At 48.4% G+C, this 27,104-nt stretch overlaps 1 protein-coding gene across 1 annotated transcript in view; it reads right to left on the bottom strand.

The window, feature by feature from the left end:
• Positions 1-2,907: 2,907 nt before the first annotated feature.
• The window catches only part of LOC147609303 (uncharacterized), a 48,198-nt gene continuing 24,001 nt past the window's right edge, over positions 2,908-27,104 (bottom strand). The window contains exons 2-5 of the mRNA XM_086787748.1: positions 4,946-5,022; positions 4,730-4,837; positions 4,259-4,360; positions 2,908-3,221 (exon numbers count right to left, since the gene is read on the bottom strand). Coding sequence (XP_086643874.1) covers positions 3,159-3,221; positions 4,259-4,360; positions 4,730-4,837; positions 4,946-5,022 — 350 coding nt within the window. The 3' untranslated portion in view covers positions 2,908-3,158. The remainder of the gene's footprint in view (positions 3,222-4,258; positions 4,361-4,729; positions 4,838-4,945; positions 5,023-27,104) is intronic.

Consider the following 27,104-nt stretch of genomic DNA (forward strand, 5'->3'; position numbering starts at 1 on the left):
CAACGCTAAAGGTAAACTCTTGACTTGAACATAAGCTGCAAGGCAAAATAGGATGAGCTAGAGAAGCAGAGGGCATATGCTGGTAGATTGCTTTCTTGGAAGCTCTACTTTGAAAAATCATTACCTGAGTCTCAAGGATGATGTTTCTAGAAGGACTATTACTGATCCTAAGAAGTTGGCTTGTAATTGTGTTTCCTTTTTAGGGAGACACTCTGAGTAAAGGATAATTCCAAAGAGAGGATTTTAGGTTAAATGTTGGATGTTGGAGGACCTCTTAAAGGTAGTTGATGAGCAAGCTCTGTAGGTGGAAAGGAATGTCTTAGAAGATGAGTGCCTACAAGCTCTTAAGCGAATGAACGAGGAGAAGTCCCTAGGATGGGATGGCTTAAGAGTGGAATTATTCTTATAGTTCTGTGAGAATCTAAAAAAACCAGTGCCTAGACTTGTAAACAAAGTTTTTAAACAGCAAGGCCTTGAGGCTTGTATTAAGGAGGGGCTCATCAAACTAATCCCTAACCAAGTGGAGGCCCATACCATGCTCACAATGCTATACAAAATATTGGCCGAAGTGGTAGCCCTCAGAATTACACCCTTGTTACATAAGACAAACTCCCCTAGAGAACATGTTTTTATCCAAGGTAGAGCTATTGCTCACAGTGCTATACAAAATATTGGCCATGATTGCCCTCAAAATTACACCCTTATTACATAAGATAGCCTCCCCTAGAAAACATGTCTTTATCCAAGGTAGATCTATTGCAGATAATCTCTAGAATGTTAAATAAAGAAGAAAAAATGTGTGCTTTTGTGGTTGGACCTAGTGAAGGCCTATGATAGGGTGCATACGTCCTTTCTAAGTAGAGTGTTGATTGCTCCACAATGTTTTGCAGATGCTTCTAGTCTTAATGTAATATTCATAAGTCAAGAATTATTAGCCTATCAAAAGATGATGCTTTTGATGTATCAAAATGGGGTTGCTAGATGGTGAATAAAGGCCACGTGTTTAGAGGAGTAGATGTCAATGGAAGAGAGAAAGTTGATTGGCTCATGGTGAAATTGATGCCAAGTTCAAAAGATGGGATAATGTTTTTCTTCCTATCAACTCTACGGTAGTGATTATCAATGTTATTTGAATGGCGCATCTACACTAGTAAAATGGCAAGGGTGTACAAGATTCACATGGAACTATATAATGAGGTACAATGTATGTTGGTGGACACACTTGTTTATCTCCCTTTAGCTTTACAAAATGTGAAATCCAATAGGAGGTTTACAGTAGGGGTATTTATTAGATTGATGATTTGTGGGATGCGCCCTTATTAGGTTGGGGAGGCACTAACCAAGTGACCATAATGTTTGGAACTTCAAGATTTAACAAAGAAACATTAGAACTAGCTCTCCACTCAACACTAGCTACAAATTGAAGGCATGGCCCAAGTATTGGGTGTGACAGGTGAACGGGAGCCCCAAATGTTGTAAGACTGTGTCTATAAGAAGATGTAGATAGCATGTAACGTGTATTTGTAGAGCTAGCTACTCATGCTATGACCTTTCTTTGGAGTTTTGGTAGGGGCCCAAGTCATATACATTTCATCATGGAGGTGTCCTGATGCAAGTCAAATAAAGAAGATTTTTAGCATGGTTTCCAAGCATGCCCAACACCAAGGACCTTCTGGACCCAGATGTCTAGGTGCAAAAAAGATGCTTTTAATGAGCTTCTATCCTGGATTTAAGGCAAAATAAGACTTAGAAAAGAAGGCAATTGGTGGTTGTCTTTTATCACCAGATTTGGAAACCAATTCTTCATCCTAGTAGCATGCAAAACTACAATCTTAGGGATACTTCAACCAATGATGTATGCACAAACATTAAATTAAAATGTGTATCCATTGAAACACATGTAGACTACGTAAATCGATTGTGTATTTGTCACCCATTGACCTTGAGCTCCCATGTTCATTCCATATGAACTATAACCAGGAAGAACACAACACAACTTCTATAAAACAACTAATAGTCTACAAATCTGGCATTCATCACTCTACTTGGGTTTTTCAAAAACCCAACATTCCATTAAAAACTAGGGAACTACATAAAACTTTGAAACTAAACCCAACAGTACTGGTATTCTTGACATAATTGATGAGCTGGTGAAGGGAGCTGATTGCATATTCAAGCATTCAAGTATTAATAATAAGAACTCCAAGGCTATGCAAATTGCAGAGCAACCAAAACTTGACCAAAATATACGGCACCTCCAACAAAAATGTAGCACTCAACAATCCATCCAATTGATAATCATTGCACAACTTTCCGAGAGGCTCAGATTATTGTTATTAGGAAGACCACCCAAAACATACATTCTAACAAACAAGACTTTCAGTTCCAAGGCAAGCCACCTTGAAGTGATGTTTTCTATTGTTGAGAGTAATGCTTGGCACTTTTGACTCGAAGCTTTTCTTATGTGCAGAACACCAACCAACTGCCAAGCCATTGCATGGACAACATACATGGCTTGCATAATTGGCAAGCTCTGGATATCTCTTGCAAGCTCAAGTAATTACCCTATCTACTATCTTTATGGGTTCTATGGCACTGAGTATCACATCTAGAGGCATCCTGTGCTCTCTTCAGCTTAGCAAAAAAAAAAAAAAAAAGCCAAGTAGTCCACCCACTTGACCGTCTCAGCAAATTGCATGTGTAGTCCACCCACTCGGACATCTCAGCAAATTGCATGTGTAGTGGCACATGCTATGGGTAAGCTGATTCCATGAGTTCAAAAGGCAATACCATCCTACAATTTTTTCACATAAATGACAATTTCTTTGCAAACTACTAAAGCTTGTAGTGAGATAACCAACAAAGGTACGGTGCCAAAAGATCTAAATCAGTGCAGAGCTGCTGGTATGATAGGAAACCGTGGGAAATTCTCCATTAAAAAATAATCATGAAGGCCTCATTCCTTTGATAAATCAAGAAGTCCCTGGGGGGTTTCTGTGCCACATACATGTCTCTACTTCTCCTTTGCATGCTAAACTAAAGAACCATAATGCAGGTGGAAAGGAGATTAAGTGGAGTGGTGGTCAATTCCCACACAAGTCTGCACCTTTAGATTATAATGATTTTTCTTTTTTAACAATTACAATGATCTTTGAATGTCACAATGAAGATGGAAGGTACTTGTCCAAGATGTCTGCGAGAACGTGTAGATAGCCTGCAACCTGTATTTACAGAACATAGGAATCAACCATAAAAGCTTAAGCCTCAAGTAGAATCCTTAATACTGTGATCACTAGAAGAGATAAACACATCAAAGACACTAGGTGTCACGAACCATGCTTGTTAGACAGGAATTTTGACCAAACTTGACCAATAATGACAAATTCACTAAGAGTTGACCAATTCACTTGAGTTTACTCAACGTCAAAACACTGGATGAAGATGCGCACACAGAATATGAGTGAACCCCTAAAGCAACCATGGAGAAAACAAAGAGAGATAAGAACACAACACATCAACATTTGGTCCAAATGGCCAGTGAAACCCCCCCCCCTCCCCCAAAAAAAAAGAGAAAAGGAAAAAAAAAAAAATATATATATATATATATATATATATATATATATATATATATATATATATATATATATATATATATATATATAAGCATGCAACAATTTCTTTAAGAAATGCATAACATTGTAGGATACTTAACCACAGTCGCATGGGTGCTAGGGGTCAGGTGGCCTGGGCAGGAGATCCCAAGGATGTGGCAGCCCATGTCAATGTCGAAACCACTTGCAAATGTCTCATGAAAACACTTCAAAATGAGCCCCAAATGACATGTGCAGTACGAGTAGAGAAGTGTGAAATCATAAAATGAATTTTGCACCCTTGTATATCAAGGGGATATTAAGGTTAGGTGGTGAGTCTATTTACAACGCTGTTGATTTTCTCTTTTTGGAAATGAATCAGCTGAGAGCTTAGAAGCGTGAATGGTGAAATCTAGACGCTAAATGTTCCATTGATTTTCTCTGTTTGGAAATATATCTTCCTCTCCCTTAATCATAGCTGAGAGCTGAGAGGCATGGACAGTGAAATCTAGAAGCCTCTCTCTCTCTCTCTCTCTCTCTCTCTCTCTCTCTCTCTCTCATGCCGAGTACAGTCTTCTGTTGAATTATATCACAGATAAATATTCAACCTTGTCCCATACTATTTCTCACTCCTGAAGTATAGTGAAGGAGAAAAGGATGAGGCTTACCTGGGAAAGTATAGTTTTTCCAGTGTACCCCTCAATAACAATGCCTGCAGTGAGTCCCAACATTGCCCATCCACCATTGATTGCTTCAATCGTGCGTTGACTCTACATAATGGAAAAGAGATTAAAGTAATAAATAACTAGTGTTTGAATGCCTCCATCAAAAAATGGCATTTGCATTACATAGTTGTGATACTACCAGCTTCTTGGTTAGGCTTGTTTCCATCAAAAATGGTATTTGCATTACATAAATGTGATATCGTGAGTTTCTTTGTTAGGCACACCTTAGTCCTACGACTCCCATCACTTATCCTAAGGATAAGACCTTAACCACCATGCCGCATACAAATCCCAACTTATTTAGCTATGGGATTGAAGCTGGTCCATACTGCCGCTGGCACTTTTACTCAAAATAAGGTCATGTTACTTTTTACGCTAGTCAAAATTTTGAGCATCATACCAACCCAACCTCACCTTAAACTTGGCTTTGGCCTGTAGCTGCTTCATTTGCTCAGCAGCTAGTCGTTTTGCCTCAATGGGATCCACCATCACAACCTCCTTCGACCCTGAACTGACGACTTTCTACGAGCATAAATATCACCATGGTGAAAAACCACACAGCAGGTTAAGAAATCGATTCAAGACCTACTTGCACCGACACCAAATATCAATCAATCACTACATAAGCACCTGAACAAACACTTGAAATCTAGGTCTTTTAGCTTTCTTCACAATGACTTGTGGCAACTTGGCCAATCCTTCTCTTGCTGCATACACAAACAAACAGAAGACACAGGGGTGTCATGCAAATCACCAGCTGGTAAGCAGAGTCTATGAGACCTGGGTAATGTATCAATAGTCCAACTAATAACGCACAATGGCATGTAAGAAAATTCAACCAAAATTCAAAGACATCGAAGAGCAATGTGTAAATGTGGGGACAACACGGCTAAGGCTTAAAATGTGGTGAAAGCAGCTGCAAAAGATTCCATCAAATGTCCTAAGTGTAGGCAGGGTGTCTGTAGTACCATCTAAATGTAACCATACATCCTCTGCTCATGTTCCCCAGGGATGACAGTTTCTGGGTTCAACACAATTGGAGGTGCAATAGCATGGTTTCTCCAAATCATAGAAGCCTGCTTCTGCCTGGCATGAGACCAAAAGTAGTGCACGTGATCTCTTATTAATTATATGCCAAAAGGAAAAAGTAAAAGTAACTACCCAAAAAACCACAGTCCGGATGCCTGCCCGACCAGTAACTACCCAAAAAACCACAGTCCAGATGCCTGCCCGCCTCTGTCTAGCGCTGCCTGGCTGTTGTTATACCTGGCCAGCAGCTCCACCAGCCAATGGCCGCCTCCCACGTGGCACGTCTGCGGTAGAGATGCATCACGGTACCAAAGTGTTGAAGAGCCAACACTTGGTATTGGGGTCTTGAAAGTCAGCCTGGAAGCACACTCTCTAAAATTGGGCGAGTGGCACATATCCTCTCACCAAGCGGACCTGGATGGCTGGACGCATGGTGAAATTGAACTAGTGAAAGTACACACATGATCTTATAATGTCTGAATGGCTGACTTATGACTAAGGGCGTCAGCAACAACAAGGTTATTCTTGCTAGGAACGTATTCGATCATACCTCCAAATTGTTGGAAGATCTGACTCCACCTGGCTTGCCCACCACTCTATTGGGCACTAGGCATGGTCTGCAACCATTTAAGTGCCTAATGATTAGTCTTTACTGTGAATTCTCTTCCGTAAAGGAAAGGTTTCCAACGCTTAAGCGCGGTGATCACCCCTAACAGCTCTTTTTCATACACTGAATAATTCTTTTCGGCATCATTCAACTTGCAGCTGTAGTAAGCCATTGGTCTGCCATCTTGCTGTAAAACAACGTCGATGGCAAGGTTACTAGCATCGGTGATAACCTTGAAAGAGTCATCCCATGATACTAGCTTACAAAGTGGTGCTTCTAAGCTGAAGCTCCCGCCTCCACCCTGCATTGTGCGCCCGCCTGCACGCCCCCCCTCTCTCTATCGCCTGTGCGCCTCCCACCTCTCCGCCTGTTCGCTTTTTCACCCCCCGCCTGCCTTCGCTCCCCTCTGCTCGCTTTTGCGCCCCCCCCTCCTGCCTCGCTGCTACGCCTCCCCCCTCCTCGCCATTCGTCCCCCGCCTCTTCGTATTTTCGCCCCCAACCCCCTCTTCGCCTGTTCGCCCCCCCATCCCCTCTGTCGCCTGTTCGCCCCCCCTCCTTGCCGCCTGTTCGCGCCCGCCCCCCCCCTTCAGCAGCGCCCCGCCTCCCCTCCCATTCGCTTTGTTGCCACCCCCCCCCGGGCTTCTCCTTCGTTTTCCCCCTCTCCCTCCTCTTTAGTGTTGTTCACCCCCAGGGGGTTTTGTTTTTTCTTCATTTTCATCCGGTCTTCCGCCTCTTTGGGTGCAGCCCGTTTCTTGCAGGTTTTCCGCATTCGCCTCGCCTTCGCCTGAGCTTCAGACTCTGATGGAGACTCCTCCCGCCTCGCCTCAGAGGGACTCACCCGCAGCCCCCTCGCCCGCCCCCGAGGTCATCCCCATCAGGCTTTCTCTTTCGCCGGAAGAGGAAGCGAGCCTCACTGCAGAGGTGGAACGCCTCCAGGCTCATTCCACCATCTGCCGTATAGTCGGCACTCGCCCCAGCAGAGGGGAGATGAGGGATCTTCTTCAGGCTCGCCTTCTTGCAGATGTGGGCAAGATCCTGGATGTACAGCTCCTGGGCCGGGGCCATTATCAGATCGAGTTCGAGGCCGCCCAGAGCGTTGCCAAGGTCCTTGCCATGAGTCCTCTGGACATCAGGGGTGCTCGGGCTTTCTTCAGACCTTGGCAGCATGGATTTGACCCAGCAGCGGCGGAGCAGGGAGAGCGCCTCTTCCATATTACAGTTTGTTTCCCTGGTCTCCGCCGGGAGTATCTTCCGCTCCTCCCCAGGCTCGGAGCATTGGTGGGCTCGGTACTAGAGACGGGCCCCTCAGCAGCTTCAGTGGTGGCCAGAGCAGCGGGGCTACCTTCGGTCAGAGTGTTGGTGTCTGACATCTCCTCCCTTCCTAAGGTCATTCAGCTACCTAGGATAGGGGGGGGGGGGGGGTGGATAGATCAGAGAGTGGAGTTCTCGGGGCTCCCGAACCAGTGCTTCATTTGCAGGCAGGTCGGTCATCTGGCCAAGGCCTGCCCTCGCAGGAGACCTCGACCCTCACCACAGCAGCAGGCTACTGATGGCCCGCCCACAGATTCGGCTCGGCAGGCTGCCTCAGGGACACCTGCTCAGGCCACAGAGACCTCGGAGTGGCAGCCTGGACAGGGGCGCCGCCGAGGGAGACAGCCACAGCAGCACGCACAGAGACCGCTGCAGCAGCAGCCACAGTCTCAGCCTCACTGGGTTCCCGTGAGGAACAGCTTTGCTCCCCTTCAGGAGGAGACCCCTGCAGCGACTGAGGACCAGGAGATGCCAGCTCCCCCTTCTTCACCCCCCCCACCCTCGTCCCCTCCCACCGCCTCGTCTCCACCTTCGCCTCCTCCAGCCTCCCCTCCGGTTTCGGCAGCGGCTCCCTCTCCACCTCCCTCGCGAAGGCCCGCCGTACGGCTGAGACAGCATCCACCTCAGCAGGGCATCCATGAGGATCATCTCATGGAATGTACAGGGCCTTGGCGGAGCACACTTTATACGCTATCGAGGTTGCTTGAGGCAGGAGCTTCAGAGATGCCTGGTTGGTGGCAGCATTGACATTTTGATGATGCAGGAGCACCACTTGGGTGAGAGCAGGATCCGGAGATATGGTTCGGTGATGCCTGGTAGATGGGACACTTTTTGGTCTGCAGGGTTTGGTCCTTTGGGTGGACAGGGAGGAGTATGCATGGTTATTGCAGATGTATGGCGGCAGGCCATTGTGGATCGAGGGATCATTGTGCCTGGTAGAGCACAGTATGTCATTCTGAGGATGCATGATGAGCTATTGGGTGTGCTCAACATCTATGCGCCCAATCATGCTAGTGCCAAAGCAGAGTTTTGGACTCAGGTTACAGATGCATTGCCAGAGGCCGCACATTGGTGTGTTGGGGGAGACTTCAACATGCTCGAGGACCCGGCAGATAGGGTGGGAGGCAGTCATGTTACAGTGCACGGCACGGAGCTTGCAGCTTGGGACCGGTTTTGCATGTCATTGAGGATCACTGATGCATGGCAGCATGGGGCTTTCTCCCGGTCTCAGGACAGTCTTAGTTTCTCTCGGTCGGATCGCCGGCAGGGAGGGACTAATCTATCTCGGATTGATCGCTTTTATGTGGGCGATTGGTTAGGGGAGCGAGGGGGCTCCGTCGGCATTCTTGCTGGCACCTCATTTTCAGATCATGCGCCAGTTATATTGACATTGGAGGAGGGGACACGGGAGCCCAGCTTGCAGTTGAGGATCCCAGAGAGGGTACTTGCAGATCCCAGTCTCGCTGAGGACATTGAGAGGATCTGGCATGATAGTCAGTGCTCTGACCAGGATGCAGCGGGCCAGTGTGCCCAGGGACTCATTGATCTTAGCTCTTTTCTACATGCTGCAGCTTTGACACGACTGGGAGAGATTCGCGAGCGGGAGCAACGGCTGAGACGCAGCCTTGCTTCGCTACAGCGCCTTCAGGAGCAGCAGCCTGCATGTGAGTGGGTGGCGTCCCAGCTGAGCCAGGCACGCCAGGAGGTTAGAGAGGTAGAGGAGCAGAGACATGAGTTTTACTATCGTCGTCAGGCCTCTCAGTGGACGCAGCTTGGTGATAGAGTGACTGGGGAGTTTTTTGAGATCACTGGACCCCGTCATGCGCGAGCAGGAGTTCGCCAGCTTGGTAGACCGGATGGATCGATAGCTACTGAGCTCGGGGAGATCAGAGCCATTGCCACTGCTTTTTATAGTGACCTGCTTTCAGCGGAGCCAGCCACTGAGGATCGAGATGTGTGCAGACAGACTGTGTGGGCCCATGTGCAGAGGAGGGTCACAGACCATATGCGCACAGTTCTAGGTGCGCCTCTGTCAGAGATTGAGCTTGCCGAGGCCTTGAGGGTCCTGCCGCGACATAGTTGCCCAGGGGAGGACGGACTGACGCCGGCCTTTTTTATGCGCTATTGGGACCTTTTGGGGCCAGGCCTCCGCAGGGGCTTTCAGCATGTTTTGGACACTGGGGTGATGCCGCAGAGCTTTTCAGAGGGCTTGATCTATCTTATCCCCAAGGGGGAGGGAGTATCGGATGACATTCGGCATTGGAGACCTATTACGATCCTCAATACTGTCTACAAGGTCTTAGCAAAGGCCTTGAGTTTGAGGATCCAGCCCTTCCTGGGGGAGTTGATTCATGCTACTCAGACAGGATTTGTCAAGGAGCGCAGTATCCTTGACAACATCTTTACTTTCTGGGAGGCGACGGCCCGAGCTAGGTTTCTTGGCGAGGACTTGGTCGTGATGCTTCTCGATTTTGAGAAGGCATACGATAGAGTTGATTGGGGATTCTTAGAGGGCACTATGCTACGCCTGGGCTTTGAGCCAGGATGGATCAGAGGGGTGGCAGCTTTGTATTCCACAGCTTGCAGCCAGGTGCTGATTGCAGGAGGTCGGGGGCCGAGTTTTGAGCTGACCAGATCAGTCCGTCAGGGGTGTCCTCTCGCCCCTTTCCTTTTTCTCTTCTTTGCGGAGGCTATGAGTATGTATTTGACGGCAGAGGAGGTTGGTTTGAGAGGACTTCAGCTCCCAGTCCGGGGGGAGGATTTGCTTGATGCTGAGTTTGCAGACGACACGGGCTTATTTTTGCATGGCCAAGAGGCCAATCTTATTCGGGCAGAGCAGTCGCTCCAGGTTTTTAGTGCAGCTTCGGGAGCATTGATCAATTGGCGCAAGACAGTGGCCTTTTGGATCAGTAGTGCTCCCACTCCGGCATGGAGCCCGGACCCCGGTTTTAGATGGATTCCTCCAGGCACAGCAATGCGGTATTTGGGATGCCAGATTGGCCTCGATTTGTCACCTGAGCAGCAGATTGCCCCGCTTCTTCTAAGCATTCGGAAGAAGCTATTATATTGGAGTACAGCTCGACTATCCTTGGCTGGGAGGGTGGTGGTGGCAAATCAGGTGCTGTTAGCGACTATGTGGTACATTACGTCTTGCTGGATTTTCTCGAGCTCTTGCATCAGCCAGGTACAGAGGCTGATCAGGAACTTTCTGTGGTCTGGGCGGGACGGTCAGCCAGCTCGGGCAAAGGTTGCATGGGCAGTTATTACACTTCCGCTGGCTCAGGGCGGTTTGGGCATTATAGATCCAGTCGATCAGAGTAGAGCCTTATTGGGGAAGCTTATTGTTCGGGGGTTGCTTCCAGGCGCTGAGCCTTGGAAAGAGCTCCTCTTGCAGCGACTGCAGGCCCGGGCGCCTCCTGCAGGGGGTACTTGGGCACCAGAGATTCGCTGGATCTTCATAGAGATGAGAGGACAGGCCTCAGTAGAGGATGGGAGGACAGATTTGCTTTGAGTATCCTGAGAGCTTGGGAGCTGCTGAGACCGGGGCTCTCTCAGCGGCCTCCTTCTTGTGTTGAGGAGCGGGCCAGGCAGCCTCTCATCTGGAGCCCAGCGGTTCGTACAGAGCAGGGTCATATGCTGGGCTCTCGGCCTCGTCTAGCCTGGGGACCTTTAGCGGCAGGCCCAGCTCGTAGTTTTGGAGACTGGCAGGCTTTCTGCAGTCTACCAGAGGAGACCCAGGTGGAGAGGCTGAGTCACTTCAGAGGGGGGTTGATTATGAGGGATGATATTCAAGAGGCACTTACAGAGGAGTGGTTCACACCTCTCGAGCCAGTGGCCCCACGGTGGATGGGAGCCTTTACACAGTTGGAGATCCTGATTGCTGTCAGGAGCTGCACGCTGAACATCCTCTCTCATGCTCGTGTGAAGGGCGGGGCAGGAGATACAGAGGCTACTGGCGGCTGCTGCTGACGACTGGTGGTGGCTGTTTTCTGTAAGCTGAGTGCTGTAACAGGCTGTACAGCGCTGTACGACTGCAGGTACTGCTGAGTACAGGTGGCGCAGAGCTGTGGGACAGAGGCAGCCATAGCAGGCAACTGTCAACAGGCGGCTGTAGGTTCAGGTACATGCCGTACAGCCCTGTACGACAGCCGTACAGTGTACGGACAGGGCTCACAGAAGATGCCTTGAACAGAGTTGCTGTAGGCATATTTGTATGGAGATATAGGTGACTGCTGTACGACAGCTGATACAGAAAGGAGGGCTGGATATTCATGAACATAGACATCATGTCGATGGCGTTCAACTGATGGAACTTTCAGCTTCTTTTTGTTTTGGTTCGGGACTGTTTTGGGACAGTCTATGGGCTGTTTTTGTTTGGTTGCAAATTCAGCTGTGTGCTTGGGTTTTTGGCTACAAGTACAGGTCTTTTGGTAGTGTTTCTTGGCATGGGAGTGATGCAAGCTCGCATGGCTGTGTGCTCATGGAGTAGATTGTTTTCTCTTGCTAGAAAGGAACAGAGGGACCTACAGATATGGGCATCTCTATGTTGCCAGATGTTTCATGAGGGAACAGGTAACTAGATGTATGCCATTGATGGCACTGTTGTTGAATGGTGCCATGAATGGTTCTGTATGGAAACAGGACAGAAATTTCAAAGGGAAACAGGCCTAAGGGTTTCATGTGGAAACAGGTCGTAGGTTTCTCGAGGAAGCATGTTTTTGGGTTTCTCCAGGAGATAGGTCACATGCAGGCAGAAGGTACAGGAATGGACACATGTTTGGTACAGCCTTGCTACTGATAGGACAAGGGACAGGGAATCCATGACAGAGATGGATAGTACCCTTGGAAGGTAGAGAGGGTTTGTACAGGTGTGTCGACTGTATGGTATGCTGTGCTGTGATACTCTTTTGAGAGACAGTTTGGGAGTCTGTGTTGTGATGCAGAAGCACTGGATGCGTCAAGGTGTGATGCTGTTCATAGTGTGAGAGGCTATGGATGGTTGTGGCAGCCTTGATCATGGGAGAAAGCTTCTGTATGCAGACTCAATGTGAGAGTCTTTCGATATGAACAATGGCTGGACTTATTTGTGGATGCCGTGTGGACAAGAAGCCAGATGCAGGTTCTTTGCAAGCTTCAGGAGTTCTACTGGGACGGCTGAATTACCAGCCTTATATTGTAATCAAAGCTCTTAAAATCAATTAAAGAAATACCGCAAGGGGCGCCACTGCGATTTGGGGCCAATCGGTGTCCGTGTACTATTTGCAGGAGCACTCTAGCTCCCCCTGTTTGTTTTCCTTTTCTAGGTCCTCAATGGTGTTGAAGTGTTTTATGTGCGAGTGTTTGGTTTTCTGAAGGCCGGTTTACAAGGTTCCGTTGACGGGACACATCGTCGACTTTCTCAAGGAGGCGAGTCCGTGATTGCTTTGGTCGGGACAATCGTCAACTTTCCTAAGGGGGTGAGCTCGTGCTTGTCTCATGAGAGTCACATCAAAAGCTTCAACATGTGGAAAGTGAAAGGGAACTGCAAGAGGCAGTACAGGATTTTGTGTCTTTGCCTATATGAGGTGAAGAGCAAGAGCTGAAGATGAAGTTCAGGAGAAAAGACACCAAGGATAAGAAGTAGTCGGCCAGGAACAAGAAGCAGTTGAAGTGTTATGGTGCAGGAGATGCGTTGAAGGCTATGGCTTTCGACAGTTTGTCACCGGTGGTATCTTCATAGAGGCTTCATGGGTTCGGAAGACAGTTTTTGGTGATCTACTATGCTTCATCGAGGACTTGTGCTTATCACTTGGGTGGAGTGCAAGCAGGTTTTGGGTGCCTGAGAATGTATCAGATGAGGCTCAGATGGAAGTGGAGGAACTTGACGAGGTTCTTATTCCCGAGCATATACTGGCACATTAGGTACAGGGTAAAGTTTCCCATCGCTATCCTGTGAAGTTCAAGAGCTGTTCACTGATGGATACGAAGTGGATGGAGGAGGTTCACTGATGGATGCGAAGTGGATGGAGGAGGGTGACTTAGCAGATTCACCTCAAGAGTTGCAGCTTTATCCTGATGCCTATGAGTTGGAGTCGACTCTAGTTACGGCTCATTCAGGCTCAGCAGAGCATAGGTCTGGAGCATTGCCTGATGCTCTAGAGGGGGGTAGCACCTCCGCTCCTTTGTTGTTACAGACAAGCTCAGTTGTTATCTAGGAGTCGCTTGGTGACATCTTTGTATTCACCCGAAGGTACTGAGGCTGACAGTACATCTGCTTATGGGACTTCTATGATATTGTGTACTAGTCACATGAGATGGTAAAGTTGGGTATGGTTCACAGCCGCGCGCACCTTGAACTCTAACTGCAACTATGGAAAACTCTATGGAGGACATAAGTCTTGCGAGCAGTCCTAGAGTTGGTTTGGTTCATGGAAATATGGATCGAACTCTGTTTGTGCATGTATGCATACACTTTTTGAGGTAGAGGTATTTTTGTATTCTTGTGCCATTGGATCCTCGTACCATTGAGAATACATTGGGAAATACTCTGCATTGTGTTGAGTGCTGCATGTATGTTGGTATGATACATCAAGTACTTTATTATGTGCATGGATGCACCACTGGGTGTGACTCCTGCGGGATGGCCATGAGACATATGTGGGAAAGTACTTAGTGGATGTAGTGTTTGGATGCATTGAGTGCTTTCATATGCTCATGTTTTATCTTCAGTCGTGGGTCCTGCGGGATGCCCATGGGCGTAAGGCTTGCGAGCAGCCCTTAGACTGTTACTTTGGAGTAGGTAGAGCATTTTGAGGAGCATATTGTTTGCGAATGCATGTGTGTCATGCATATGTGTGTCATATGTAGAATGATGCATGGTTTTGTTTTTGGCTAACACAGTTAACGTGTTTCCATTTGGTTTTAGACTTTTGCTATAGGTTCTGAAGGAACAAGCAAGAGGACAATGTGGCTTATTGTGCAGGATGATTATTTTATCACCCAGATGCATTGGAAGGCCATTGTTTTTGCCATATGGGGTGTTTTTGCTCATGAGATGCTTTACTGTGCCATTGAGTGCAATCGAGGACGCTTGCCATTTTTCAAGAGGGGGGTATGTGGACAAGATGCAGGTGTGCACGGGGACATGGTGGACAGTGTGAATGGCATCAGGTGGGAGTGAAGATGGGAGCCCATGTGTGGACAACCCCATGTGTGAAAGGGGGCAAAGAGATTTTAGTTTTAAAGGTTTAAAAACCTTTAAGAATTAATATAAAGCCCTTCATTAAAGAAAGACGTGGCCCTTATGCTATTTTGGGGCCACGTGTGCTTTTTGGGGAAAAGGAGGGGCTGCCAGGAAAAGGAGGCGCCTAACTCTTGTTGGGTGGTGTGCTTCTTCGCTGAGAAGGGCTGGTCGCCTGAAGACCCATGGGCTGGCTTTTTCGTTGGAAAGCGGGCTGATTGGCTGGGCGCATAGAGCTGCACGCTGAACATCCTCTCTCATGCTCGTGTGAAGGGCGGGGCAAGAGATACAGAGGCTACTGGCGGCTGCTGCTGAAGACTGGTGGTGGCTGTTTTCTGTAAGCTGAGTGCTGTAACAGGCCGTACAGCAGCCGTACAGTGCTGTACGACTGCAGGTACTGCTGAGTACAGGTGGCGCAGAGCTGTGGGACAGAGGCAGCCATAGCAGGCGATTGTCAACAGGCGGCTGTAGGTTCAGGTACAGGCCGTACAGCCCTGTACGACAGCCGTACAGTGTACGGACAGGGCTGACAGAAGATGCCTTGAACAGAGTTGCTGCAGGCATATTTGTATGGAGATATAGGTGACTGCTGTACGACAGCTGATACAGAAAGGAGGGCTGGATATTCATGAACATAGACATCATGTCGATGGTGTTCAACTGATGGAACTTTCAGCTTCTTTTTGTTTTGGTTCGGGACTGTTTTGGGACAGTCTATGGGCTGTTTTTGTTTGGTTGCAAATTCAGCTGTGTGCTTGGGTTTTTGGCTACAAGTACAGGTCTTTTGGTAGTGTTTCTTGGCATGGGAGTGATGCAAGCTCGCATGGCTGTGTGCTCATGGAGCAGATTGTTTTCTCTTGCTAGAAAGGAACAGAGGGACCTACAGATATGGGCATCTCTATGTTGCCAGATGTTTCATGAGGGAACAGGTAACTAGATGTATGCCGTTGTTGGCACTGTTGTTGAATGGTGCCATGAATGGTTCTGTATGGAAACAGGACAGAAATTTCAAAGGGAAACAAGCCTAAGGGTTTCATGTGGAAACAGGTCGTAGGTTTCTCGAGGAAGCATGTTTTTGGGTTTCTCCAGGAGATAGGTCACATGCAGGCAGAAGGTACAGGAATGGACACATGTTTGGTACAGCCTTGCTACTGATAGGACAGGGGACACGGAATCCATGACAGAGATGGATAGTACCCTTGGAAGGTAGAGAGGGTTTGTACAGGTGTGTCGACTGTAGGGTATGCTGTGCTGTGATACTCTTTTGAGAGACAGTTTGGGAGTCTGTGTTGTGATGCAGAAGCACAAGGTGTGATGCTGACAGCTGTTCATAGTGTGAGAGGCTATGGATGGTTGTGGCAGCCTTGATCATGGGAGAAAGCTTCTGTATGCAGACTCAATGTGAGAGTCTTTCGATATGAACAATGGCTGGACTTATTTGTGGATGCCGTGTGGACAAGAAGCCAGATGCAGGTTCTTTGCAGGCTTCAGGAGTTCTACTGGGACGGCTGAATTACCAGCCTTATATTGTAATCAAAGCTCTTAAAATCAATTAAAGAAATACCGCAAGGGGCGCCACTGCGATTTGGGGCCAATCGGTGTCCGTGTACTATTTGCAGGAGCACTCTAGCTCCCCCTGTTTGTTTTCCTTTTCTAGGTCCTCAATGGTGTTGAAGTGTTTTATGTGCGAGTGTTTGTTCCACCGCCCTTTTGGTTTTCTGAAGGCCGGTTTACACTTTCTTTCTTTCTTTCTCTCTCTCCTCTGTTGGCCGACTGCAGATTTTTCTCTCTTCTCTCTTGTGCTGGCCATACAGTAGATTCTGGACTGTTTTCAGCTGGCCGACTTGCTCCAAAGATGCTACACGGCTGGTCGACTGCCTCCATAGAAGCTGACAGGGCTGGCCGACTGCAATCTTCTCCCTTCTCTCTTGCGCTGGCCGTACAGCAGCCTCTAGTGCTGTTTTCTTGTGCTGGCCGTACAGAGCCAATTCTCAGCTGTTGTTTTCGCTCTCAAATCTGGCCGTACAATGGGCTGAGATTGAGGCTTTTTCGTGGACTGTTTTGGATGAACCTGGGACAGATTTGAAGCTCTCTTCTGGGACTGATTTGAGGCTCGGTTTTGAGGTTGTTTTGGCACAGAATTTGAGGCAGCTTCTAGCTCCGTACGGGGCTGTTTTATGAACAATTTATGGGCTGTTTTATGGACAGTTTAAGGGCTTTTCATGGGCTGATTATGGGACTGTTTTGAGACAGTTTATCGGATGGCTTTTGGAGCTATGTTTGTATCTTGGCTCTAGACTGAGATCTAGGCAAGAGATGTGCTAATGCTTTGTGGAAAATCCGGTGTTGTATGCACCCGCACCTTGATGTCTTGTAAAAGCTTCTATTTGAATAAACTAGTTCCTATGGGGGGCTGGCCATTCCAACTCAATGCTGTGTTTTTATATTGTTTATGGTTCTTCCGCTGCGATATCATGCTCTGTTTGGTATTTGAAGTGTTGATCCATTATTCTATCATTCCGGGTCCCCGCCCCCTGACTTGTGACAGGGGGTACTAGAATCAAATAGGGTAACAATTGTACGGCATTAGTGTTTGAAGCTAGAGGAGCGGCGGCTACAGTAGAGGAGGAAGCTTTTGAGGCTTTATAAGCCTGTAACTTAGTGCAATCCCTCTTACCATGGCCTACTTAATGACATAAAAAACAATGATTCTCTATCTGGTACAGCTTTTGCTACTTTGGCTGGAGATAACCTCCCCTTGGCCTTCTCCTCAAGCGTCTTTTTAGGCTTAGCCTTAGTAGTTTTCTTCGTGCCTTAGGTGCTCTGGGACTTAGTGTACCTTAGTACCCTTACCGAGCTGGGATGAAGACTGTTGGGGTTTGGGACTAGTCTGGACTGTCAAATCCCCACGGATCTTCCCTCGTGATCGATCTTGGTTCGAAACTCGAATCCTGCAAACAAACGAACAAACAAGCAAGGGGGTGCAGGCCTGACTCACCTCCCAACCATGACAGCCGTGGGCAAGCCCACAATCTTGGCTGTCTCCACCGAGCCACGAGCTGAGCTAACTAGGTTGACGTACCGACCAATCTCCTCCTCGCGACGTCCCATACCGCCACACGAAGCTGCCCTCGCGGGCCTCGAGATTGCTGCCGGCCTCGGCTGCACAAAGCAGGTACACGTCTGCACTAGATCCAGGCTCCAAGACCATAGAGCTCTCACAAACTCGCGAGACTCTCTATATAATACAATAACTAACCTTGGCCACCCTTTTATAGGCTCTTAGCCGGTCATCGGGCGTCCACACTTGGCCGCCCGCCCGTCCATACTTGGGTGCCCGTCCGTTAGTATATCCCTAACTCAACTCGTCAATCAGCCTACCTAGTTCCAAGCTTCCCCAAGCCTCGAAACTAGTCTTGCATGCGTATAGCACACGGTAGATACCCACTGTGCACATGACATACTCCCCTTCCTCTAAGAGCTCACTCCTGAGCTCACTAAAAAGCCAGGGTAATCTCTCTGAAGAGAAGTCAATGTCTCCCATGTAGCGTCCTCCTCAACACGATCCTTCCACTTGATCTTGTATTCCGTGATAAGCGTATGTCGCAATTCTCGTTCACGAAATCCAAGAATCTTTTCAGGTTCGTGCAGAACAAATGTCATGTCCTGGACATCTATAATTTCTTGAGGAGTAACTAACTGATCTGCTCCACCCAGTACTTCCTTAAGTCTACTGACATGAAATACAAGATGAACTTTCACATGAGAAGGCAAATCCAATTCATATGCAACTGAACCAATCCGTCGTGTAATACGAAATGGTCCACAGTATCTAGGGGATAATTTCGGAGATTTACCTGTCCGTAAAGTCTCGGAATCTTTCGGAACTCGCAAATACACCATCGTTCCTTCAGAGAACTCTCTAGGTGAACGATGTCTATTAGAATAAAACCTGTCTCGGTCTTGAGCACTTCTAATAGATTCCTTCGCAACTTGTAACATTTCCTGCATATCTTGCAAAAAATTACGTGCTGCATGATGCTGAAGTCCTCAGAATCCTACTGTAACAGGTGACCTAGGTTGAAAACCGTACATAAGCATGAAAGGACTAAACCCTGTACTCGTATGCTTAGTACTGTTATATGCAAATTCTAACATAGGAAGATAATCCTCCCATGAACTCTGTCTTTTGGATACATACGCTCGAAGCATATCCTCCAAAATCTGATTCACTCTTTCAGTCTGGCCATCAGATTGAGGATGATCAGAGGAACTCAAATTCAAAGTTGTTTCCAACTTCTCAAAAACAAGTTTCCAAAAATCACTCGTAAACTTAGAGTCCCTATCACTGACTATGTCCTGCGGTAACCCGTACAGTCTAAACAATTGCTCGATAAACTGCCGAGCTAATTGCGTAGCTGTAATAGTCTTCCGAGTCGGTCAAAATCTAGCCATTTTTGTCAAGCGATCTACCACAACCCAAATAGAATCATGGCCGTGATGTGTTCTTGGCAATCCGGTAATAAAATCCATGGAAATACTTTCCCATTTATTACCTGGGATTTACAAAGGATGCAATAACCCAGCCTGTCTAAAGCGTTCAACTTTATTTGCCTGACAAATCTGACACTTGAGAACATAATCTTCTACATATCCTTTCATCTTCGGCCAATAAAAAGTGTGTTTCACTAAAGATAATGTCCTGTCTACCCTAGGGTGTCCAGCAGAAGGGGCGTCGTGACACTCCTTAAGAATCTTGGACCTAATGTCCGGGATCTGTGGTACACAAATTTTGTCATTACGGAATAGCAAACCATTCCGAATCATCCACTGACCGCCTGCAGCTTGAATAGTAGACTGCTCAGTCACCGAGTCTTGGTCAATCAATGAGCTCCCGTCCTGGATCTTCTGCCAAAATGAACCAAAATAACTATCAGTCCTGCAAAGCCCTCTCAATGACTGAAATAAGTCAGTAGAAATCTCAGTGAACGACAAAGTATTCACCTCTCTAATCCGACTAAGCGCATCTGCAATCTTATTCATGGACCCTTTCCGTTAACGGATCTCAAAATCAAAATCTTGCATTAACTCTGCCCAACGAGCTTTCCTGCCTCTCAAATCATCTGCATCACACACATAGTGTGAGCTGAGAGTACTCCCGTACAGATTTCCGAAGAAAAATAACATAACCGAGAAAAGAAGGAAGTTATTTCACTGTTCGCGGTATAGGCCAGTCCAAAACCTTCTGAACTCGGTCATAGTCAATGCTCAATCCATCTCGAGTGATCTTGTGTCCCAAGTAAATGATGTCGGTCATAAAGAACTCACATTTACTCAAATTTAGCATATAGTCGATTCTGTCTTAAAATAGATAAGACAATCGTGAGGTGTCTGACATGATCCTCAAGAGTACGACTATAAATCAAAATATCATCCAGGAACACCACCACAAATTTCCCCAAATCTTCACGAAAAAGATCGTTCATCATTTGCTGGAAAGTGGCTGGAGCATTGGTTAACCCAAAAGGTAATACGAGAAACTCGTAATGGCCATACCTAGTGCGAAAGGCGGTTCTTTCGACATGCCTTTCATGAATACGTATCTGGTGATAGCCAGTACACAAATCTATCTTCGTGAAATATTTCGCTCCTGCTAACCGGTCAATCAGGTCATCTGATCTAGGGAGAGGATAACGGTTCTTAATGGTCAGCTTGTTCAATCTTTTGTAATCTACACATTCTCCAAGTATTGTCCTTCTTTCTCCTAAGCAACACAGGTGCACCCCAAGGTGATTTACTTGGACGGATCTGGCCCATCCTCAAATAATCTTCGAGTTGTTTAGCCAACTCATCTTCCTCAGCTCGGCTCATCCGATAAGGTGGAATACTGACAGGATGAGCACCAGGGATCAAGTCAATACGATGATCTACTGCCCGTTCAGGTGGTAAACCCGATGGCAATTCCTTAGGAAATACATCTTGAAACGAATCAAGTATCTTCTGTAATTCTTTGCTTTCAAACACACTTATTTAATTCACATCCATGGAAGGGATGAGAAAAGAAGAAAGTGGAATCAATATACAATGGAAAGCGGTATACAACGATGAATCCATTATATTTCCAAAATCAATTGTATTTACAAGAGATTCCTGAGAGGGATGGATACAATCACCTAAAATACTATACTTGGTGTCCCTATGCTGAAAAGAAAAAATATGACTAGACCAATCTATCTGGACATCAAGAGTCTTAAACCACTCAATCCCTAATAACAAGTCTACATTTTCCAGATGCATAACATAGCATTCCAGAGTATCTTTGTAGTCCTGAATTTGGATTGGAAGCATCTCCACCTTGCGATCCCAAACTTGTCTTCCATAAACTCGGAGAAGATCATGCAAGCCAAATACCTTAGAATTGAACAGACAATCAGAACAAGTACTAGAGCGAGAAAGTACAGTAATTGACGTACATGTCAAAGACAACTGGTTAGCTGCCTTTGGCTTGGGTCCTGCGTTTGACTTGGTACCCTTTTGCTTTGGGCACTCGTTACGCATGTGTCCTTTTTCTTCGCAGATAAAACAACGTCCTTCCTTCTTGAGCTTCAAAGCCCTAAGGAGTCGTTTCTTCTTCGCTGGTGTCGAACTGGAATTCTTCGAAGGTTGGTCCGAAGACTTTCCTTCAGTCGTGTTAGCCATAGGTGCGGAGAACTTTCTTTTATGCTTGTTCCCCTCCTCGGTAACGGGTTTCGACTTGGAAGAGACCATCGTATCATCATAGATACGAGCTGAATGAATGGCCTCGTCCAAAGTTTTACATTTGTTATTTTTAACCTGTAATCGGTACGAGTCTGGTAAACCAACTACGAAAAACCCCAAAAGAGTAGTGGGATCCATCTTTGTAGCTTTCATTTGCAAGTCACGAAACTTCTAGAGGTAGACCTCATAAGTGAGGTGCTGCGAGGTCATGGTCAAAGCTGAAAACCGGGCAACAACATCATAATCATCCTCTTTCTTGAGGAATTCTTTCTTGAAGATATCTTCAAATTGTGCCCAAGTCGTTGGCTTAGGGTTCAGTTCCTTCCACCAAAGCAAAGCTTTGTCGGACAGGAAACCTGCTGCTAACTGTATCTTCTTTCCATCATCATATGGATGAAACTGAAAGTGAACTTGCCACTTGTGTAGCCAAGTGTCCACGATCTCCTTGGTTCGCTGCTTTTGCTCGCCCCCGAACAGTTCCAGAGTAATATTGGGGCCTAAAGCTGAAGCCAAGGTATCCATACCCGAGAAAGTAGAGAGGGTAGTGGTCAATAGAGCGATGGAGTTCTGCAAAGCTTGCATTTAGGCTACGATTTGTGCCTGACGTTCCGTCGAAGAAGCTTCCAAAGCTACTTTGAACTCTTGGAAATCTGTTTTTGACACAAAATCGTCAAAAAGATCGGCATCGGTTCCTTTCGTAGGGCCGGCAAGACTTCACGTTCCACGAGGGGCTCCATCTCTGATTCTTGGGTCGACGTCGTGAAGAGGGTACGTGGAGAGAAAATGCGATCTTTGCACAATAAAAGTGCACGGGAACTTGAGAGCTTGAGAGCTTGAAAACTTGAGAACTTGAGAACTTGAGTGATGTGTGGCAAGAAGCCCACTTGAGGGGTTTATGAAGGTTTCCCAAAAGCCAAAAATCTGCAAAAGCTAGGCTTAGCTTTTGCTTTAGCTTTTGCTTTAGCTTTTGTGTTTTTTTTCTTCGTGTATATATATATATATATATATATATATATATATATATATAGTCTTTTTAAAAAAATAAACATCTTGAAACCTTTGAAACCTTGGAGAGGGGGGGTTCTTTTAAAACTTTATAAAAAAAATTAAACTCCCAAAAAAAACAAAAAACGAAAGCACTAAAAAAAACGGAATGCTTTCCTTGCGTTTTTTTTTTCGCTTCCCTCTTGGATTAGCCCGACGGTGAGCTGCCGTCGCGTGCTTTTCCCCCGGCTGACGTCACCTGAAGTGGTCGCCATCACCAACACCTTTGCCAGATTGCGCGCCAGCTTGTGCTTTCCTTGCGCCAACTCGCACGTGGTCTATGGCAGCGTAGCCTACCGTGCGTGGACGCTTGGCCTAGGCGCCGCCTGGGCTGGCTACGCAGGCCTGGGTACACAGCCACGTGGTCTGGGCGCCAGCAGTACTGGGCCTGGGCTGGCTACGCAAGCCTGGCCTGGCCTGGCGTAGGTGCTGCTTGGCCGGCCTGGGTGGGCTGCGCAAGCCGCCTGGCTTGGCAAGCTTGGCCGCCCAGGTGCCTACAGGCCTAAGTCGCCTGGTTACGCACCCGCCCGCCTGCAACGTACCTGCCCACCTGCCACGTCAACACAACTCGGCCAGCAACCCACTCGCCAGCACTTCTTTCGCTCTCTCTCTCATGCGTTCAACGAAAGCAACGTGCTTTTTCTCTAGTTTTTTCTGTTTCTCTCCCTGCAGTTTATGCGTATGCACAACAAAACAGGCCCTTAACTACCACCTCCCATCAACATGGGTGTCTTTGATGAAGGAAAAACACATACCAAATCTGAAAACTGCAGTATGCACAGAAAAAAAGCAAGCTTTTAACACATACCGTTCTTCGACCTCTTCTTCTCTACCTACCGACTTGCTCGTTCACGAGGTATGCTCTGATACCACTGTCAAATCCCCACGGATCTTCCCTCGTGATCGATCTTGGTTCGAAACTCGAATCCTGCAAACAAACGAACAAACAAGCAAGGGGGTGCAGGCCTGACTCACCTTCCAACCATGACAGTCGTGGGCAAGCCCACAATCTTGGCTGTCCCCACCGAGCCACGAGCTGAGCTAACTAGGTTGACGTACCGACCAATCTCCTCCTCGCGACGTCCCATACCGCCACGAAGCTGCCCTCGCGGGCCTCGAGATTGCTACCGGCCTCGACTGCACAAAGCAGGTGCACATCTGCACTAGATCCAGGCTCCAAGACCATAGAGCTCTCACAAACTCGCAAGACTCTCTATATAGTACAATAACTAACCTTGACCACCCTTTTATAGGCTCTTGGCCGGTCATCGGGCGTCCACACTTGGCCGCTCGCCCGTCCATACTTGGGTGCCCGCCCGTTAGTATATCCCTAACTCAGCTCGTCAATCAGCCTGCCTAGTTCCAAGCTTCCCCAAGCCTCGAAACTAGTCTTGCATGCGTATAGCACACGGTAGATACCCACTGTGCACATGACATAAATGTCAAATCCCCACGGATCCCCTCGTGATCGATCTTGGTTCGAAACTCGAATCCTGCAAACAAACGAACACACAAACAAGCAAGGGGGTGCAGGCCTGACTCACCTCCCAACCATGACAGCCATGGGCAAGCCCACAATCTTGGCTGTCCCCACCGAGCCACGAGCTGAGCTAACTAGGATGACGTACCGACCAATCTCCTCCTCGTGACGTCCCATACCGCCACGAAGCTGCCCTCGCGGGCCTTGAGACTGCTGTCGGCCTCGGCTGCATAAAGCAGGTGCACGTCTGCACTAGATCCAGGCTCCAAGACCATAGGGCTCTCACAAACTCGCGAGACTCTCTATAATACAACTAACTAACCTTGGCCACCCTTTTATAGGCTCTTGGCCGGTCATCGGGCGTCCACACTTGGCCGCCCGCCCGTCCATACTTGGGTGTCCGCCCGTTAGTATTTCCCTAACTCAGCTCGTCAATCAGCCTGCCTAGTTCCAAGCTTCCCCAAGCCTCGAAACTAGTCTTGCATGCGTATAGCACATGGTAGATACCCACTGTGCACATGACATACTCCCCTTCCTCTAAGAGCTCACTCCTGAGCTCACTAAAAAGCCAGGGTAATCTCTCTGAAGAGTAGTCAATGTCTCCCATGTAGCGTCCTCCTCAACACGATCCTTCCACTTGATCTTGTATTCCGTGATAAGCATATTACGCAATCTTCTTTCACGAAATCCAAGAATCTTTTCAAGTTCGTGCGGAACAAATGTCATGTCCTGGAAATCTATGATTTCTTGAGGAGTAACTAACTGATCTGCTCCACCCAGTACTTCCTTAAGTCTACTGACATGAAATACAGGATGAACTTTCACATGAGAAGGAATTCATATTCAACTGAACCAATCCGTCGTGTAATACGAAATGGTCCACAGTATCTAGGGGATAATTTCTTCTTTTTTTTTCTTCTTTTCTTTTTTTTTGGAAAAACGATCCTTCTATTAGTTAATGAGAAGACGCCATAAGGCTACAAAGCTCACCTCACAAGGAGGGATAATAAATACAGTGAACACCGGAGCTCCACCCCGTGGCTGGCCGCTCTCTGGGGAGGGCTACCTAGTAGTACATGCGGGAGGTGAGAAGAGCCAAACTGGAGGCCTGTAGTGCCAAGTGACATCCTCGCCCCTCGCGGTGAGGAAAGGGCCAGGCTACCAAGTGCGGAGGAACGCCTTGCGGCGATCTCTCATGCGATCCGAGTCGCCCTGAAGTTTCCCCCAGTGTCCTCTCAAGGTGTGAATGATGTCCACCCAGAGAGCCTGTATGACCTCCGCCGGTGGAGTCGCCTGGCGGTCTATGGCCTCCCTGCATCGGGCTCTCCATATGTGCCAAGCCGTCATGCTGCTGATCATCTCCCATCTGTGCCCGTCCCCCTCCTGGGAGACTGCCGAAGAGAAGTCTCGCGTCGAAACCACCGCCATCGCCCTGTCAGAGATCTGGATGGTCACACTGCCAGGGACGTCCTCGTATCCAAGGGCCGGGCCGCTGTCCGTGGCCCAAGCCACCGCACCCCACGTCACCATCATCTCACCTGGCGAGCCTGCAAAAACCATCCTGAGAGCGCGCTGCCAGACCTGCTGTGCCTGTGGACAATCCCATAAGCAGTGCCGCTGCGACTCCAGTGCATGGCCGCACCGAGGGCAGGACGCTGGGTGTCTACCAAAAGCTAGCCAAGCCCCCACAGCCAGTCCTCTATGCGCTGTAAGCCAGAGAAAAAGCGTCACCTTCCGGGGCCGGAAGCTGCCCCAAAGGCGCTGCCAGAAGTCCCTAAGGAAGGCAGGGGGGAGCCCCTATCGTCGCCAATGCTCGGCCACCGCCGGGGTGCCCGCTATCCTGTGCCTCTGGATCCGCCGCCCCAGCCTCGCTGTGTACTAAAAAAAGGGGGTGCCTGGGCTGGTAGGGGCCGAATAGGGATCTCGCCAAAGCCACTCGCCTGGATCCCACTGAAGCCGAATAAGAGGCCTGCTGTCCCAAGCCCATAATCTCCAAGAATAGTCCTCCCCTATCGAGGCCGGTGAGGGGTCTATATGCCACTGTCTCTGATGAAAGCTGACCACCCGCACCCTCTGAAAGATACAACCCTGGAACTCATCCAAATCTAGTCGGGTCCTCTGAAGCTGGCCTCCCTCTCCCACCTCGAAGGTGAGTGGGGCGACTCTCTCTGCTGAGCCGCAGACCGCTAGAAGGATCTCATGCCGAGTAAAGACGCCCATCCACTGTGGAGGTGGAGGGTCCTGTACTGGAGTCCGCCACTCCCGGGGGATGGCCGCCTCAATGTCCCGCCTCATCAACTCTCTGCCCCTCATCCCGCTGAGTCTCCTCTCCTGAACCTCTAGAGGCAGCTGCTGAAAACATATCCAGTCGTCTAAGGACTGGGCTGGGCCGGAGCTCAACGGGCCCCACGACACATGAGATCGCGATCCAACCATATGACCACTGGGAAGTCGGATCAAGGGGTTCCAGATCAATGGCTGCCTCAGGCGCTCCTCATCGGTGCCCGGGGAAGTCTGGAAGAGTGACGGCCTCAGATGCTCCCAGGCCCTCAGAAGGCTAGCTGCAAAACGCTCCTCGAAACCAAGGCCCACTCCTCTGGATCGCTGCTCTGTAAAGATCCACCTAATGCTGGGGGTCCAGGGGCCGCTAAGAGAAGGAGTGCGGCTGAGAATCCTGGAAACAAGAAACTCCTTCCACGGCTCAGCGCCTGGTAGGAGGCCACGAACCACCAACTTGCCAAGCAAAGCTCGGCTCTGACAAATAGGATCAACTATGCCCAAGCCGCCTCTCTCCCTCGGCTGAGTGATCACAGCCCATGCCACCTTGGCCCTGGCGGGCCGCCCGTCGCCACCGGACCAAAGAAAGTTCCTGATGAGCCTTTGCACCTGGCCAATGCACGCCCGAGAGAAGGCCCAACAAGAAGTGATGTACCACATGGTAGCAAGCAGAACCTGGTTGGCCACAACCACTCGGCCAGCCAGAGATAAACGAGCGATACTCCAATACAGAAGCTTCTTCCGAATGCTCAGAAGAAGGGGGGCTATCTGCTGCTCCGGAGATATGTCAATGCCCACATAGCATCCCAAATAGCGCACTGTAGTCCAGGGGCCAGCCACTGAAACCCATCAACTGGCCTCCAAGTCGGGGGGGGGCCAGAACTGACCCACAACCCACACGACTTGTGCCAGTTGATCAAAGCGCCCGAAGCTCTGCAAAACCTGTCCATGGCTGAGGCGAAGCGGCGGAGGTTCTCCTCCGCTCCCTGAAGATAGACAGCAGTGTCATCCGCAAACTCCGAGTCTAGGAGCTCCTCCGAGGTGCGGATGGGGAGCTGGAGGC

This window comes from Cibotium barometz, chromosome 51, assembly GCF_041138505.1.
Source record: "Cibotium barometz isolate CiBa-2024 chromosome 51, ASM4113850v1, whole genome shotgun sequence".
Lineage (NCBI taxonomy): Eukaryota > Viridiplantae > Streptophyta > Polypodiopsida > Cyatheales > Cibotiaceae > Cibotium > Cibotium barometz.